The sequence below is a fragment of the Oncorhynchus tshawytscha genome, linkage group LG19 (genome assembly GCF_018296145.1).
Source record: "Oncorhynchus tshawytscha isolate Ot180627B linkage group LG19, Otsh_v2.0, whole genome shotgun sequence".
NCBI classification, from domain to species: Eukaryota; Metazoa; Chordata; class Actinopteri; order Salmoniformes; family Salmonidae; genus Oncorhynchus; species Oncorhynchus tshawytscha.
This window is the reverse complement of record NC_056447.1, coordinates 8,486,385-8,504,959: the sequence shown is the minus strand read 5'-3', so window position 1 is coordinate 8,504,959 and position 18,575 is coordinate 8,486,385. Positions and strand designations below refer to the sequence as shown.

Genomic DNA, 18,575 nt, shown 5'->3' with positions numbered 1-18,575 from the left:
GGAGAAAGAGTAACGCAGTCCCCAGGTGGAGTGAAGAGTGTAGAGAAGCAGTGAAGAGTAGGAAAAGCGCTTTCAGAATGTTGAAAAAATCCCATAATTACCAGCACCTGATTCAGTATAAACAAGCACAAGCAGTAGTAAGGAGGATCATTAGGAAAGCTAAGAGGGAGTATTGGCGCCGGTTTTATGAAAACATCGCCAGGACCACTCCTGTGGGAGATGTATGGGGGATGATTAAGAGGATGAGTGGGGTCAGAAGAGATTGGGATCTCCCTGTGCTGATAAGTGGGGAGATTGCTGCGGTGAGAGATATGGAGAAGGCAGAGATGTTAGCCCAGGCATTTGTGAAGGTGCACAGCTCCAATAATCTGACAGAAGAGGGGCAGCGTGGGAGAGTGAGGGTCAGAGGAGAACATCCGGGGATTCTGGATCAGAGAGAGATGGTGGAGGATACAATGAAGGGCCCTTTTACTTTGGCTGAGATGAAGAGAGCATTAGCTAAAGCTGGGGTAACATCTCCTGGGAAGGTAATTTGCTAATACACAGATCTCAGTGACACTGCAATGGGGAAAGTATTGGGCTTTTACAATAAGGTGTGGTAGGAAGGGAAACTGCCTGGAACCTGGAAGCAGGCGGTAGTGGTGCCAATAAGGACACCTGGGAAAGACCCAACAAGTCCTTCAAGCTATAGGCCGATAGCGTTGGCATCTCATGTACCTAAACTTATGGAAAGGATGATAACGGAAAGGCTGACTTACTTTCTGGAGATTAAGGACTAATGTAACCAGATCAAAGTGGGTTCGGGAAAGGCAGGGGAACGACGGATCCTGTACTGTGCCTTGAGTCATTCATACGGAAGGGACAGGCAAATAAGGAGGTGATGGTAGCCGTTTTCTTTGATGTAGAGAAGGCTTACGATATGATGTGGAAGGAAGGAAGACCTACTTATCAAGCTGGATAACATGGGGGTTGGATGAAGGGTTTTTAACTGGATAAAGGATTTTCTTTTTGGGCAATCAATAGAAGTGAGGGTGGGGAGCTCTATGTCAGAAAGCTATGAGGTGGATAATGGTACCCCCCAGGAAAGTGTCATTAGTTCTTTGTCGTTCTCCATTATGATTTGATTATGTATTCTCTAAGGTAAGACTTGATATTGGGAGGTTACTGTTTTCGGATGATGTAGCGCTATGGAAGAGAGGGAGAAATACTACCCATACAACCAGAAGAGTTCAAGAAGAGATTAGTGAAGTAGAGCAGTGTTCCCTGAGGTGGGGCTTCAAGTTTTCAGTTGAGAAAACACAGTGTTTTTATGTAGAAGGAAGGATAGGGAGGAAATATACTTGAAGTTGGATGGAAGGAATCTGGAGAGGGTGGGAAGGTTTAGGTTCCTGGGGGTCTAGTTTGACACTCAAATGACATGGGTAGAGCATATTAACAGAGTAGTTGTCAAAGGAAAGAAAATATTGAACGTGATGCGTTGCTTTTCAGGCATGGAGTGGCAGATAGAATGATGTTGAAAATGATATAGATAAAATTGAAGACAGGAGTTTACATACACTTACGTTGGAGTCATTAGAACTAGTTTTTCAACAACTCCACAAATTTCTTGTTAAGAAACTAAGTTTTGGCAAGTTGGATAGGACATCAACTTTGTGCATGACACAAGAAGTCATTTTTCAAACAATTGTTTACAGATAGATTATTTCACTGATCACAATTCCAGTGGATCAGAAGTTTACATATGTTATGTTGACTGTGCCTTTAAACAGCTTGGAAAATTCCATAAAATGATGTCATGGCTTTAGAAGCTTCTGATAGGCTAATTGACATAATTTGAGACAAATGGAGGTGTACCTGTGAATGTATTTCAAGGTCTACCTTCAAACTCAGTGCCTCTTTGCTTGACACCACGGGAAAATAAATAGAAATCAACCAAGACCTCAGAAAAAATATGTAGACCTCAACAAGTCTAGATCATCCTTGGGAGCAATTTCCAAACACCTGAAGGTACCATGTTCATCTGTACAAACAATAGTATGCAAGTTAAACACCACGGGACCACGCAGCCATCATACCGCTCAGGAAGGAGACGCGTTCTGTCTGCTACAAATCAAATCAAATTTATTTATATAGCCCTTCGTACATCAGCTGATATCTCAAAGTGCTGTACAGAAACCCAGCCTAAAACCCCAAACAGCAAGCAATGCAGGTGTAGAAGCACGGTGGCTAGGAAAAACTCCCTAGAAAGGCCAAAACCTAGGAAGAAACCTAGAGAGGAACCAGGCTATGTGGGGTGGCCAGTCCTCTTCTGGCTGTGCCGGGTAGAGATTATAACAGAACATGGCCAAGATGTTCAAATGTTCATAAATGACCAGCATGGTCAAATAATAATAATCACAGGAAGAACAGTTGAAACTGGAGCAGCAGCACGGCCAGGTGGACTGGGGACAGCAAGGAGTCATCATGTCAGGTAGTCCTGAGGCATGGTCCTAGGGCTCAGGTCCTCCGAGAGAGAGAGAGAAAGAAAGAAAGAAAGAAAGAAAGAAAGAAAGAAAGAAAGAAAGAAAGAAAGAAAGAAAGAAAGAAAGAAAGAAAGAAAGAGAGAATTAGAGAGAGCGTACTTAAATTCACACAGGACACCGGATAGGACAGGAGAAGTAGTCCAGATATAACAAACTGACCCTAGCCCCCCGACACATAAACTACTGCAGCATAAATACTGGAGGCTGAGAAAAGAGGGGTGAGGAGACACTGTGGCCCCATCCGATGACACCCCCGGCCAGGGCCAAACAGGATGTATATAACCCCACCCACTTTGCCAAAGCACAGCCCCCACACCACTAGAGGGATATCTTCAACCACCAACTTACCATCCTGAGACAAGGCCGAGTATAGCCCACAAAGATCTCCACCACGGCACAACCCAAGGGGGGGGCGCCAACCCAGATGAACGTACTTTGGTGCGAAAAGGGAAAATCAATCCCAGAACAACAGCAAATTACCTTGTGAAGATGCTGGAGGAAACTGGTACAAAAGTATCTATATCCACAGTAAAATGAGTCCTATATCGACATAACCTGAAAGGTCGCTTAGCAAGGAAGAAGCCACTGCTCCAAAACCGCCATAAGCCAGACTACGGTTTGCAACTGCACATGGGGACAAAGATCGTACTTTTTGGAGAAATGTCCTCTGGTCTGATGAAACATAAATAGAACTGTTTTGCCATAATGACCATCGTTGTTTGGAGGAAAAAGGGGGAGGCTTGCAAGCCAAAGAACACCATCCCAACCGTGATGCACGGGGGTGGCAGCATCATGTTGTGGGGGTGCTTTACTGCTGGAAGGACTGGTGCACTTCACAAAATAGATAGCTTCATGAGGTACGAAAATTATGTGGATATATTGAAGCAAACTCTCTAGACATCAGTCAGGAAGTTAAAGTTTGGTCGCAAATGGGTCTTCCAAATGGACAATGACCCAAAGCATACTTCCAAAGTTGTGGCAAAATTGCTTAATAAGTACAACAAAGTCAAGGTATAGGAGTGGCCATCACAAAGCCCTGGCCTCAATCCTATAGAAAATTTGTTGGCAGTACTGAAAAAGCGTGTGTGAGCAAGGAGGCCTACAAACCTGACTCAGTTACACCAGCTCTGTCAGGAGGAATGGGCCAAAATTATCCCAACTTATTGTGGGAAGCTTGTGGAAGGCTACCTGAAACGTTTGACCCAAGTTAAACTATTTAAAGGCAATGCTACCAAATACTAATTGAGTGTATGTAAACTTCTAACCCACTGGGAATGTGATGAAAGAAATAAAAGCTGAAAAAAATCATTCTCTCTACTATTATTCTGACATTTCACATTCTTAAAATAACATAGTGATCCTAACTGGCCTAAAACAGGGAATTTTTACCAGGATTAAATGTCAGGAATTGTGAAAAATGTAGTTTAAATGTATATAGCTAACATGCATGTAATCTTCTGACTTCAACTGTATATTTATAGAGCTGTTAAGGTCATCAATGGATTATGGAAGTATAGCATATGGATCAGCAGCTCAGACATCTTTAAAAAAGTTAGATGTAATCCAGGCCCAAGCCCTAAGAATATGTCGTGGAGCACTCAGGACCTCCGTGGTGGCAGCGATGCAGGTAGAGTTGGGAGAGATGCCGCTAAATTTAAGAAGACCACAGCTATTCATGACATATTGGGTAAATCTACAAGGACATAAGTTTACACATGCTACAAAAATGGTGCTCCTAAAGTGCTGGGAACATGAACAAAATCTGAGTACAAGCTTTGGGTGGATAGACAATTGCATGGTGAGAGAGACGGGGTTGTTTGGGAGGGAGTTTATCCCCTCTGTGGTTCTTCCTGATATCCCACCTTGGTGTCTTCCTCAACTAGTGTTAGATCTAGGGTTAATTGAGAGGTTAAGAGATGTTGAGGAAGTAATAGATTCAGTTGTAAGTTAACATTTAAGGACACAATACTATACTTTCTTGAATATATTCACAGATTGATCTAAGGACCCTAAAACTGGGAGGACAGGAGCAGCTTTTAGTGACGAAAGGAGCAACGGATCATTTATCTGTTCACACAATGGAGTTGTTGGTCATACTATTGGCTCCAGAGTGGGTGGAGGAGGCCAGACAGGGTAGTCATCTGCTCGGACTCCTATGCAGCACTGATGAGCTTAAATTCATGTGTGTCTCAGAGCAGACAGGATGTTTTGTACAAGGTTTCGCAGTGTTTGTATATGGTGAAACAGATGGAGAATTTGTGATGTTCCCTCTGGATACCAGCTCGTGTGGGAGTAGAGGGGAATGAGGAAATGGATATTACCAAGCAGGCTCTTAAACATCCTTATGTTGAGATGGATTTGTCGATCAGTAAAGCATAAACCAAGGGATTAATAAGAACAGTGGTTAAAAATAAGTGGCAAGAGTTGTGGAACAGGGAGCGTAAGGGAAGACACCTGTATAACGTCCAGGAAAAGGTGGGGGCAGGGAGGTCCTCAGGCCAAGAGAGACGGGAGGAAAGTGGAGTCACAAGACTGAGACTGGGACACACAAGGCTAAATAGTACATTGAAAGTGGTGGGGAAACATCCGACTGGGTGTTGTAATCATTGTCAGGAGAAGTTGGAGGCAATGTTCTATTTTAGTGCCAGAAATATGTGAGAGAAGGGGAGCGATTGTTATTAGATTTGAGGAGTAATGGGGTTGAAGAGACAGGATTAAGTGAACTGCTGTGGAAATCTTCAGGGGATGTAGCATTTAATTATGTATTTCGTTTCCTTTAAGGAGACGAGATTATTGGGTAGGATTTAGACCTTCACTGTCACTGGTCTACACTCCAGTCCAGTTGGTGGCGGTAATACACCTTAAAGTTGTTTGCCAACCGCTATATAAATCTCCCAGAAGAAGAAAGGACCTGGAACAATACCCGACTCCGGGAAGTATTTTGCTTGGCCAACAAAAAAAAATCTGCTGGAAGGAGAAACGTGACATCTCAGCCCGCCTGCCTCGTTCTTCGTCAAGGTAGTTTACAATCTGGCTAGCTAGCTAACCACTTAGCTAGTCGATTTATTTATTTTAACAACAGATCGCACAAATGTGAAGAGTTTAAATGCAAGGCAACCAGCCAGCTAAAAGTATTTGAATGAATGCTGCGGTGGATGTAGCTAGCTAACGTTAGCTGCTAATGCGTATCCATTTGGTCCTGCTCGCTGTTTCTTGTCAAGTTGATACAATGTGACACTGACTGACACCCTCTCAGTTGTTACATTTTACATCACCCAGTCGTCGCGCACTAAATTGTGACATGCAGTGAGCAACGTTACAGAACATAGAAGTAACGTTGGAAACAAACGTATACAGGACATAAATTATTCCCATGGCAGCCCCAGGTCTGCAACCCGGGTCCTACGTCTAGCTATTTTATTTTTTATTTCACCTTTATTTAACCAGGTAGGCTAGTTGAGAACAAGTTCTCATTTGCAACTGCGACCTGGCCAAGATAAAGCATAGCAGTGTGAACAGACAACACAGAGTTGAGCTAGCTCAGCCACAAAGTCAAAATTGGCTATATCGTAATGGAAACACATTACTTTTGCTTTTACTTTTTTACGGGTAGTCAAATTCTCAAAGAAAAACCTCAATGCAGAGCAATGTGTGTTCTTAGCTTATTTTTGCATTTTCTTGTCTGCATTCTCCAGGGAAGGAACAGTGGTTAAAAATAAGTGTCAAGAGTTGTGGAACAGGGAGCGTAAGGGAAGACACCTGTATAACATCCAGGAAAAGGTGGGGGCAGGAAGGTCCTCAGGCCGAGAGAGAAGGGAGGAAAGTGGAGTCACACAAGGCTAAATAGTACTTTGAAAGTGGTGGGGAAACGTCTGATTGGGCTCCAGAGTGGCACAGCGGTCTAAGGCACTGCATCTCAGTGCAAGAGCGTCACTAGTACCTGGTTCAAATCCTTGCTGTATCACATCTGGCTGTGATTGGGAGTTCCATAGGGCGGCGCACAATTGGCCCAGCGTCGTCAGGGTTTAGCCGGAGTAGGCCGACATTGTAAATTAGAATTTGTTCTTAACTGACTTGCCTTGTAAAATAAAGGTTAAATGTATAAAAAGAGAAACATGCAAATATTGAAGCATTTATCAACAAAGTGGCTCTGAGAATATTGAAACATTGTATCAAGGAAACAAACAACAATAGTATCAATCAACAATATCATCGATAGTCTTTTATCCTTCTTTCCATATACCATAAGGGTCAGGCAACATGCACTGACCACTCCTGGGACTTTAGTAAAAAGGGACTCGTCATCTAGCTCTAACGACACTCCAGATATAACTCCTTTGGCAGGGTCCTGCTCCGAAGATGAATACAGGTTTCTTCCGACATGGGCAATTTTGCTAGATCCAGTGCATGTTTCTATTCTTCATCTCCATAATTAACCAAAACAAGACCACTTCTAGTCACTTTGATTGAATCCACCTTTCCCACTGCTCTCTTTACGGTCCTTGATAGTACAAATATACCTCCCAAATGAATTTTCTTGTCCAAAAAACGCAGTCCAACTGAAAAGGTTTTATTGGAACGATCTGTGTCTTCCACTATAACTCTTGCTAATTTCGTCCCATTCTTTGATTTCTCCATTTTCCTTTCATTGTCACACTTCACTTGCCGCACTTTCAGATTCAAGCAACATTTCCATGGATGCTGCCATTTTGGAACTTTCATCCATCCTCTCCTCAATCAGGCCACTGAGGTATATTAAGAACAGCAGTTCAAATATTCTTCTTTGGGATTGGGTCAGGGGATCGCATTCAACTTAAAGGTGCATACACTGCCACCTGTTGTACTAAAGTGAGGCCAGTCATGGCCTACCTATATTAAATTATCTTTATTATTCCTGTTCCTAAAATTGTACCTACACCTATATACCACTATTTCATAAACGTATAAATTACCACCCCATTAACTCTTCAACAGTAAAATCTCATGCACCCAGGTACTTCTCTGCAGTTTCCACCTAAACTCATTAACAACCCACTACTAACAGCCTGGGAGGTCAGCACACCACCCTTCAACACATCCTGTAACTCATCTGAAGTCAAATCTTGTGTACCCAAATACTTACCTGCAGCTGCCACCATAACATCTATTTCCTGTGATTTAGTTTCCACTTCTGCAGTACAGTTGATAACCATTGCAATGAACGCTAAGAAGCCAACCTTACTGAAGCATAACTCAGTCTGTACCCTATCCCTCGGAACTGGCACAAATCTACTACTCACTGGGATCCTCTCAGGATCCCTCACCCTTGACCCATCCTCCTGCACTTTCTTCACTGCCTCGGGATATGACACCCTCTGCATGACACTGACCTTTGCAATTTCAATCTGCCTCATTTGCACTGGACATTTCTGATCTCCAGCAACATGAGCACCCCTAAAATTGGCAACTTTATCCACCGAAACTTCACCATCCTCTGTCCCTCGTCACACTGCTGCAGCATGACCATAAACATTGCATCTGAAACAGCGCGGTGGATTCTACACAAAAGCTTTAACAGGAGAACGGATGTATCCTAACATTACATGATTTTGTCTGGTAGAGACTGACTCAAAAGAACTGACAATGACTCCTCTGGTTCAGCATGCTCCCCACTGGGTCTGTCGAACCAAACAGCGGGCATCGCAAACACCCAGATTTTTCAACTTCAATTGCTCCACCTCTGCACTTAACGCTACCTCAGAAATCACTCCTTTCAATGGTGCCATATTCCTAAGAGCAAAGCAAGAAAGAGATCTTGACCCAAGTTGCTTGACACAAAGTGCCTTCTCCCGCTGGTCAGAAGTAACAGAAACAAATATCACAATTCCACTACAGGTTACCTTCACTGATTCAACTACACCCAACTCCTTTCTTACCCACCCTGAAACCACAAATGGATCCACATAAAGGCAAGGCTCCACTTTCTGCAAAAATGTACTACTACTGGTCCAGATTCCTCTTTATCATTTCTTATGCCATTTTTCCTCAACACACATCTTCCCACTTCACTTGGCTGTTCTTCCTCACTGTCCATAACGATGTCTATCCATTCACCACGCTCTTTCTGTGCCTTCATCCACCGCATTGCTTGCAAAGCACTCACAGATGCCATTTCTCCAAAACCCAACTTCTGTTCCTTAGCCTACTGGCTACCTCTCCATGCTTCCTCAGTCTCTTTCCGAGCACCTACACGTATGCTATCCGGTTCAAGTATTACAATCAGAAACAACATTGATAGAAAACACGTGAGCAGAGTCCAGGTGCTTCTAATCAGTGTAATTGGTCCTCTGCATATCAGGGATGGCCTCTCTAGTCTACCTGTATGTGTTAAAATCACAAGGAGAAGGAAATATATAATTTTTTTATTATTTCACCTTTATTTAACCAGGTAGGCTAGTTGAGAACAAGTTCTCATTTGCAACTGCGACCTGGCCAAGATAAAGCATAGCAGTGTGAACAGACAACACAGTTACACATGGAGTAAACAATAAACAAGTCAATAACATAGTAAGGGGGAAAAAATAATCTATATACATTGTGTGCAAAAGGCATGAGGTAGGCAATAAATAGGCCATAGGAGTGAATAATTACAATTTAGCAGATTAACACTGGAGTGATAAATGATCAGATGAACATGTGCAGGTAGAGATACTGGTGTGCAAAGAGCAGAAAAGTAAATAAAATAAAAACAGTATGGGGATGAGGTAGGTAAATTGGGTGGGCTATTTACCAATGGACTATGTACAGTTGCAGCGATCGTTTAGCTGGTCAGATGGCAGATGTTTAAAGTTGGTGAGGGAGATAAGTCTCCAACTTCAGAGATTTTTGCAATTCGTTCCAGTCGCAGGCAGCAGAGAACTGGAAGGAAAGGCGGCCAAATGAGGTTTTGGCTTTAGGGATGATCAGTGAGATAAACCTTCTGGAGCGCGTACTACGGGTGGGTGTTGCCATCGTGACCAGTGAACTGAGATAAGGCGGAGCTTTACCTAGCATAGACTTGTAGATGACCTGGAGCCAGTGGGTCTGGCGACGAATATGTAGCGAGGGCCAGCCGACTAGAGCATACAGGTCACAGTGGTGGGTGGTATAAGGTGCTTTAGTTACAGAAAGGATGGCACTGTGATAAACTGCATCCAGTTTGCTGAGTAGAGTATTGGAAGCTGTTTTGTAGATGACATCGCCAAAGTTGAGGATCAGTAGGATAGTCAGTTTTACTAGGGTAAGTTTTGCGGCGTGAGTGAAGGAGGCTTTGTTGTGAAATAGAAAGCCGACTCTAGATTTGATTTTGGATTGGAGATGTTTGAGATGAGTCTGGAGGGAGAGTTTTTCAGTCTAGCCAGACACCTAGGTACTTACAGATGTCCACACATTCTAGGTCTGAACCATCCAGGGTTGTGATGCTAGTTGAGGGTGCGGATTCAGGCAGCGAACGGTTGAAAAGCATGCATTCTGGTTTTACTAGCATTTAAGAGCAGTTGGAGGCCACGGAAGGAGTGTTGTATGGCATTGTAGCTCGTTTGGAGGTTAGATAGCACAGTGTCCAAGGAAGGGCCAAGAAGTATACAGAATGGTGTCGTCTGCCTAGAGGTGGATCAGGGAATCGCCCGCAGCAAGAGCAACATCATTGATATATACAGAGAAAAGAGTCGGCCCAAGAATTTAACCCTGTGGTACCCCCATAGAGACTGCCAGAGAACCGGACAACATGCCCTCCGATTTGACACACTGAACTCTGTCTGCAAAGTAGTTGGTGAACCAGGCAAGGCAGTCATTAGAAAACCCGAGGCTACTGAGTCTGCCGATAAGAATATGGTGATTGACAGTCGAAAGCCTTGGCCAGGTCGATGAAGACGGCTGCACAGTACTGTCTTTTATCAATGGCGGTTATGATATCGTTTAGTACCTTGAGCGTGGCTGAGGTGCACCCGTGACCGGCTCGGAAACCGGATTGAACAGCGGAGAAGGTATGGTGGGATTCGAGATGGTCAGTGACCTGTTTGTTGACTTGGCTTTCGAAGACCTTAGATAGGCAGGGCAGGATGGATATAGGTCTATAACAGTTTGGGTCCAGGGTGTCTCCCCCTTTTGAAGAGGGGGATGACTGCGGCAGCTTTCCAATCCTTGGGGATCTCAGATGATACGAAGTAGAGGTTGAACAGGCTGGTAATAGGGGTTGCGACAATGGCGGCGGACAGTTTCAGAAATAGAGGGTCCAGATTGTCAAGCCCAGTTTATTTGTATGGGTCCAGGTTTTGCAGCTCTTTCAGAACATCTGCTATCTGGATTGGGGTAAAGGAGAAGCTGGGGAGGCGTGGGCGAGTAGCTGCGGGGGGGGGGCTTGTGGCCGAGGTTGGAGTAGCCAGGAGGAAGGCATGGCCAGCCATTGAGAAATGCTTGTTGAAGTTTTCTATTTTCATGGATTTATCGGTGGTGACCGTGTTACCTAGCCTCAGTGCAGTGGGCAGCTGGGAGGAGGTGCTCTTGTTCTCCATGGACTTTACAGTGTCCCAGAACTGTTTGGAGTTAGAGCTACAGGATGCAAATTTGGCCTTTGCTTTCCTGACTGACTGCGTGTATTGGTTCCTGACTTCCCTGAACAGTTGCATATCGCGGGGACTATTCAATGCTATTGCAGTCCGCCACATGATGTTTTTGTGCTGGTCGAGGGCAGTCAGGTCTGGAGTGAACCAAGGGCGATATCTGTTCTTAGTTCTGCATTTTTTGAACGGAGCATGCTTGTCTAAGATGGTGGGAAGTTACTTTTAAAGAATGACCAGGCATCCTCCAGGCATACTTACGGGATGAGGTCAATATCCTTCCAGGATACCTGGGCCAGGTCGATTAGAAAGGCCTGCTAGCTAGCAGGCCTAGCTGTTTAGCATAATGGGCCTTCAGCGGGCGTCGCGCCTGAGGGGCCTGTTGGAGTCCTCGGGCAGATTATGTCGGTATTCCAGCCGTAGGAGATCTGCGGGGTTCCATGCCCCGTACCGGCTGTAGAAGGGGTCCGGATATTGTAGCCCAGGACTATGCTTCAGTGGTAGCACAGGAGCTCTGGCCGGGCTAGCTTCAACCTAAGTGGATGGAAACGCTAGCCAGGAGTAGTCATCCGGGGTTGCGATTAGCTAGTTGTGAAGATCCAGATGAAAATGTTCAGTTTGTGGTGGGAATCGGGGGATAAAAATAATAGGTTCGTTATGCTCTGGTTAGAGTCACGTTGTTCGAACTGGCGGGAGCTATTCGAGCTGAAGGTTAGCTGATGACCGCTGGCAATGGTTTGCTGACTGATAGCTGGTAGTTAGCTGGCTAGCTTCAGTTGAGGGACTCCAGATCCGAAGTAAATATAGATACTTTAGAAGAAAAGAATAAAGCAGATCCACGCTACATTGGGTGAGGTGGGTAGCACGAGAGTATTTAGATGTTGAGGTTTAGCAAAATATTTGAAAAGATATGCGAAGAAAAATGTGTTTTAAAAAAACGATATATACAAGGGACACGACAGGACAAAGAAGTCTGACTGCTACGCCATCTTGGATCACATAGAGCATAGTATAAGGGCAATTGGGAGTAATATCAGGCGTGAACGTTCATGAGTCAATTGCCTTGTCGACTCACTTGGGTACATAATATCAACAGGGCGGTTCAGGAATATTGATATTGCAACTAGTGATGCACTGACATTACATTTTTGGCCGATACTTAAAAGTATTCCTAAATCATTGCTAAGAGTAATGAAAATGACTGCAGTTTTTACTGGTCATTGTTTTCAGGCTGGTTGTATTGGTGCTAGCTAGGTAGCTAGCTACCCCAGAAGTTGCAGTCAAACAAATTATGCTTTATTACCAACACGGTATTGTAAACACATCGTTCGTGGCCAGTGTTTGCTGACTGTTTTGTACAGCTTTTACCCCCCAAGTCATAAGACTCTTGAACAGCTAATCAAATGGCTACTCAGACCCCTCTTTTATGCGGCTGCTACTCGGTGTATTATCTTTGCAAAGTCATTTTAACTCTACCTACATGTACATATTACCTAAATTAATTAACCGGTGCCCCTGTACATTGATTCTGTACTGGTACCCCCTGTATATAGTCCCGCTATTGTTATTTTACTGCTTCTGTATTATTTACTTTTAGTTTCTATTTTTTACTTAAACAACAATGCAGTTTTAGAATAAAGAAGTGTTAAGGGCTTGTAAGTAAGCATTTCACTCTAAGGTTCAACACCTGTTGTATTCGGCACATGTGGCAAATAACGTTTGATTTGATAAAAGGCACAGCACACCAACCTCATCCCAACTGTAAAGAATGGTGTAGGGAGCCTCATGGTTTGAGGCTGCTTTGCTGCCTCAAGGCTGGGACAGCTTTCTATCAGATGGAAAAATGAAATCCCAAGTTTAACAAGACAATTGCCGGAGAATGTAAGGCTATCTGTCTGCCAATTGAAGCCGAACAGAAGTTGGGTGATGCAACAGAACAATGACCCAAAACACAGTAAATCAACAACAGAATAAAAAACGAGATCTGGAGTGGTCCAGTCAGAGTCCTGACCTCAATCCGATTGAGACGCTGTGGTTTGACCTCGAGCGATTCACACCAGACATCCCAAGAATATTGCTGAACTGAAGCTGTTTTGCAAAGAGGAGTAGTCAAAAATTCCTTCTGACAGTTGTGCAGGTCTGATCCGCAACTACAGAAAACATTTGGTTGAGGTTATTGCTGCCAAAGGAGGGTCAGCCAGTTATTAAATACAAGGGTTCACATACTCTCCCCACCCTGCACTGTAAATGTTTACCTTGTGTGTTCAATAAAGACATACGTTGTTTTAGTTTAAGCAGACCTTTTGTCTATTGTTGTGACTTCTTTGCAGAAATACAGGTAATTCCAAAGGGTTCACATACTTTTTCTTGCCACGAACTGTTCACCCAATTCTTAACCCTGTCCCTGCATCCAGCGACTTGAGGGAGGTCTGTCAAATGCTCAGTCTGCTATGCTTGAATCTGTTCGCCCAACGACCCTGGTAAAGATTCAGCATGCTCAACCAATAAATAACTGCTGATGACACTATGCCGATTAGCTTGGATATTCTCTCTGACTTTAAATCTCATATGGGGCTTGGGCTGTTGCACTTAACTATGTGGAGTATTTAAACACCTTTATGATAGACATTTGGGTATGAGATACTAACCCTGAAATTGGTCTCTGAAACGTGGTTAAATTAATTTATTTCAGATTATTCCATTTAACTAAATGGTTAGAACATCTTTAGGTGCGACAGGTAAAGAAAGGTGGTGGAGTGGCCATTCATGTTACATTTTAATTTTGTGGTGGCTCAATCTCTTAAAGCTGAAATATGTAACTTTTTGGTCGAATCAACCACATTCACGTAGAAATGTTATAAATCTGTCATTCTCATTGAAAGCGAGTTTAAGAAGCGCTAGATCTGTTCTGTGTGCACCATTTCTATGCTTACTGTTCTTAAGTTTTGTGTTTGCGTCTTACTTTCAGTTTTGTACGCCACCTTCAACCAGCTGAAAATACAATATTTTGGTTATGGGAAAATATATTTCAGAGGTTTAATGGTACAATGATTCTCTACACCTCTTAAACTCAACTCTGGACCTTTTAAGCCAGTTCCACTGCATTGTTCCCCTCTAATCAGGGACTGCTTTAAACCTGGGACACCAGGTGTGTGCAATTAATTATTAGGTAGAACAGAAAACCAGCAGGCTCAGGACCGTGGTGTAAGAGATGAGTACCGCTGCTCTACACTAGTTGCTTGTTTTGTCACAAACTGAGATTAGGTAAATTTAGAATTTTAGCAACCAGGAAATGGCGGAGAGATTTCTGCATAGTGCATATTTTTTATATTTCTGTTACAAAGCAATTTGAGCATTTGTTTACTGAAAGTACATTTTTGTAGCGTGGGCCTATCTCCCTCCTGCCATGGTGGATGAAGTTTAGAACTTTATCTGATTTACTAGCCCCTTCAATGGTTTCTTAACTGGTCATTCTGTGCGATTTAAAATATTGATTAGTTATCCTCAGCCTCAGATCATTTTAAAGAGTCTTTATCGATTTCAACTTAAAAGGATACTTCAGGATTTTGGCAATTAAGCACTTTGTCTACTTACCCTAGAGTCAGATGAACTAGTGGGTATATTTGCAAATCAAATCAAAGTTTATTTGTCACGTGCGCTGAATACAACAGTGAAATGCTTACTTACAGGCTCTAACAAGTGGTGACATTTGAAAAAAGAGTAGCAAGGCTATATACAGACATCTTTTAGTCAGGCTTATTGAGGTAGTATGTACATGTACAGTGGGGAGAACAAGTATTTGATACACTGCCGATTTCGCAAAGCATGTAGAAGTCTGTCATTTTTATCATAGGTACACTTCAACTGTGTGAGACGGAATCTAAAACAAAACTCCAGAAAATCACATTGTATGATTTTTAAGTAATTAATTTGCATTTTATTGCATGACATAAGTATTTGATACATCAGAAAAGCAGAACTTAACATTTGGTACAGAAACCTTTGTTTGCAATTACAGAGATCATACGTTTCCTGTAGTTCTGGACCAGGTTTGCACACACTGCAGCAGGGATTTTGGCCCACTCCTCCATACAGACCTTATCCAGATCCTTCAGGTTTCGGGGCTGTCGCTGGGCAATACGGACTTTCAGCTCCTTCCAAAGATTTTCTATTGGGTTCAGGTCTGGAGACTGGCTAGGCCACATTCTTACGGAGCCACTGCTTAGTTGCCCTGGCTGTGTGTTACGAGTTGTTGTCATGCTGGAAGACCCAGCCACAACGCATCTACTTTGCTCTTACTGAGGGAAGGAAGTTGTTGGCCAAGATCTCGCGAAACATGGCCCCATCCATCCTCCTCTCAATACGGTGCAGTCGTCCTGTCCCCTTTGCAGAAAAGCATCCCCAAAGAATGAGGTTTCCACCTCCATGCTTCACGATTGGGATGGTGTTCTTGGGGTTGTACTCATCCTTCTTCCTCCAAACATGGCGAGTGGAGTTCAGACCAAAAAGCTCTAGTTGTCTCATTAGACCTCATGACCTTCTCCCATTCCTCCTCTGGATCATCCAGATGGTCATTGGCAAACTTCAGAGTGTCCTGGACATGCGCTGGCTTGAGCAGGGGGACCTTGCGTGCGCTGCAGGATTTTAATCCATGATGGCGTAGTGTGTTACCAATGGTTTTCTTTGAGACTGTGGTCCCAGCTCTCTTCAGGTCATTGACGAGGTCCTGCCATGTAGTTCTGGCCTGATCACGCACCTTCCTCATGATCATTGATGCCCCACGAGGTGAGATCTTGCATGGAGCCCCAGACCGAGGGTGATTGACCGTCATCTTGAACTTCTTCCATTTTCTAATAATTGCGCCAACAGTTGTTGCCTTCTCACCAAGCTGCTTGCCTATTGTCCTGTAGCTCATACCAGCCTTGTGCAGGTCTACAATTGTATCCCTGCTGTCCTTACACAGCTCTCTGGTCTTGGCCATTGTGGAGAGGTTGGAGTCTGTTTGAGTGTGTGTACAGGTGTCTTTTATACAGGTAACGAGTTCAAACAGGTGCAGTTAATTCAGGTAATGAGTGGAGAACAGGAGGGCTTCTTAAAGAAAAACTAACAGGTCTGTGAGAGCTGGAATTCTTACTGGTTGGTAGGTGATCAAATACTTATGTCATGCAAAAAAATGCAAATTAATTACTTAAAAATCATACAATGTGATTTTCTGGATTTTTGTTTTAGATTCCGTCTCTCACAGTTGAAGTGTACCTATGATAAAAATGACAGACCTCTACATGCTTTGTAAGTAGGAAACACTGCCGATTTTGCAGGTTATCAAATACTTGTTCTCCCCACAGTAGGTATTGTTAAAGTGACTTTGCATATTTGATGAACAGAGAGTAGCAGAAGTGTAAAAAGAGGGGTTGGCGGGTGGTGATTTTCCTAAAACGGCCATACATATGGTCTCTCATTTCTGCATAATCAAATGTTGCACTGGCAAAAGAGTAGGCTCGGTGCGCATGAATTGCTCGTTTGGCGCAGCAGACTGCAGGGGTGTAGTGTTGCCAGGGCATCCCATCAGCCACAGTGTGTTTCATTGACCTCTTTACTGCATCTATCCTTGTAAGGTTCCAAACGTTGCACCCCCACTGACTTCATATAGCATATAATTGATTGACTTCCACAGAGCTTGTATTAGATGTGCAAATAGCTTGTGATGGGAAGAGGTACATGACACATGCCAAATTGCCTGGGGTGGTGACACTATATGCACTATAGCAAATTAGCTAACGATTTTGGCATATTGATCATTCAACTTGCATTAACATCCTGTTTGAGTTGTGTAGCTCTGTCAGCTCCATATTGTGCTCTAGTAGAAGTGGCTCCTTGATATATCAAGGGTCAGCTGAGCTCACCATACACCTCCTAACTCATGCCTTTGTGTGTATTTCCAGGCTCACCATCACCATGGATGACCTCACCCAAGCTCTCTCGGCCAGCTTCGCCGTCTCGAAGGAGGCCAACAGCACAGCGGCCCCCCACCCACGGATGGCCCAGTACAAGACCAAGTTCAGCGTTTTGGAGCAAAGCGAACGACGACGGCGCTTTCTAGATCTGCAGAAAACGTTAGTTCCCTAACCAATTACAGGCCAAGTCCATACACAACTTGGCCTATTAGCCCCTAGGAAATTCATATGGATGTGGGCAGCTTCATCCAGCCCTCTAATAGGCTATGTGGTTTTCAACAGATGGCTTATTGCTAGCTGCTAATGAATATATCTGACTTAAGCGCTGTAGCTGTTAACTTCTTGCGTCGAGCAATCCCGTATCCGGGAGCATAATCATAGCCTCAAGCTCATTACCATAACGCAATGTTAACTATTCATGAAAATCGCAAATGAAATAAATATATTTCTCACAAGCTTAGCCTTTTGTTAACAACACTGTCATCTCAGATTTTCAAAATATGCTTTTCAACCATAGCTACACAAGCATTTGTGTAAGAGTATTGATAGCTAGCATAGCATTAAGCCTAGCATTCAGCAGGTAACATTTTCACAAAAACAAGAAAATAATTCAAATAAAATAATTTACCTTTGAAGAACTTCGGATGTTTTCAATGAGGAGACTCTAAGTTAGATAGCAAATGTTCAGTTTTTCCAAAAAGATTATTTGTGTAGGAGAAATCGCTCCGTTTTGTTCATCACGTTTGGCTAAGAAAAACCCCTGAAAATTCAGTCATTACAACGCCAAATTTTTTCCAAATTAACTCCATAATATCGACAGAAACATGGCAAACGTTGTTTAGAATCAATCCTCAAGGTGTTTTTCACATATCTATCGATGATAAATCATTTGTGGCAGTTTGGTTTCTCCTCTGAACCAAATGGAAAAATGCACGCATCTGGAGATTACGCAATTTCGACGGAGGACACCAAGCGGGCACCTGGTAAATGTAGTCTCTTATGGTCAATCTTCCAATGATATGTCACAATGCTGAAGACACCTTGGGGAAACGACAAAGTGTAAGCTCATTCCTGGCGCATTCACAGCCATATAAGGAGACATTGGAACACAGCGCCTTCAAAATCTGGGACATTTCCTGTTTGAAATTTCATCTTGGTTTCGCCTGTAGCATCAGTTCTGTGGCACTCACAGATAATATCTTTGCAGTTTTGGAAACGTGAGTGTTTTCTTTCCAAAGCTGTCAATTATATGCATCTCGAGCATCTTCATGACAAAATATCTTGTTTAAAACGGGAACGTTTTTTTTTTTTTTCAAAAATTAAGAGCGCCCCCTATATCGAAGAAGTTAACAACTTCGTGACAGGGGGCAGTATTGTCACGTCCGGATGAAATGCATGCCCAAATTCAACTGCCTGCTACTCATCCCCAGAAGATAAGATGCATATTATTAGTATTTGGATTTGGATAGAAAACACTCTGAACTTTCTAAAACTGTTTGAATCATGTCTGTTAGTATAACAGA

The 18,575-nt window shown here is 43.3% G+C and overlaps 1 protein-coding gene across 1 annotated transcript in view; it reads left to right on the top strand.

The window, feature by feature from the left end:
• The first annotated feature begins 5,414 nt into the window (after positions 1–5,414).
• Positions 5,415–18,575, top strand: part of snupn (snurportin 1) — a 30,044-nt gene continuing 16,883 nt past the window's right edge. Inside the window, exons 1-2 of the mRNA XM_024379028.2 lie at positions 5,415–5,540; positions 17,041–17,211. Of these exons, the coding sequence (XP_024234796.1) occupies positions 17,054–17,211 (158 nt within the window). The 5' untranslated portion in view covers positions 5,415–5,540; positions 17,041–17,053. The remainder of the gene's footprint in view (positions 5,541–17,040; positions 17,212–18,575) is intronic.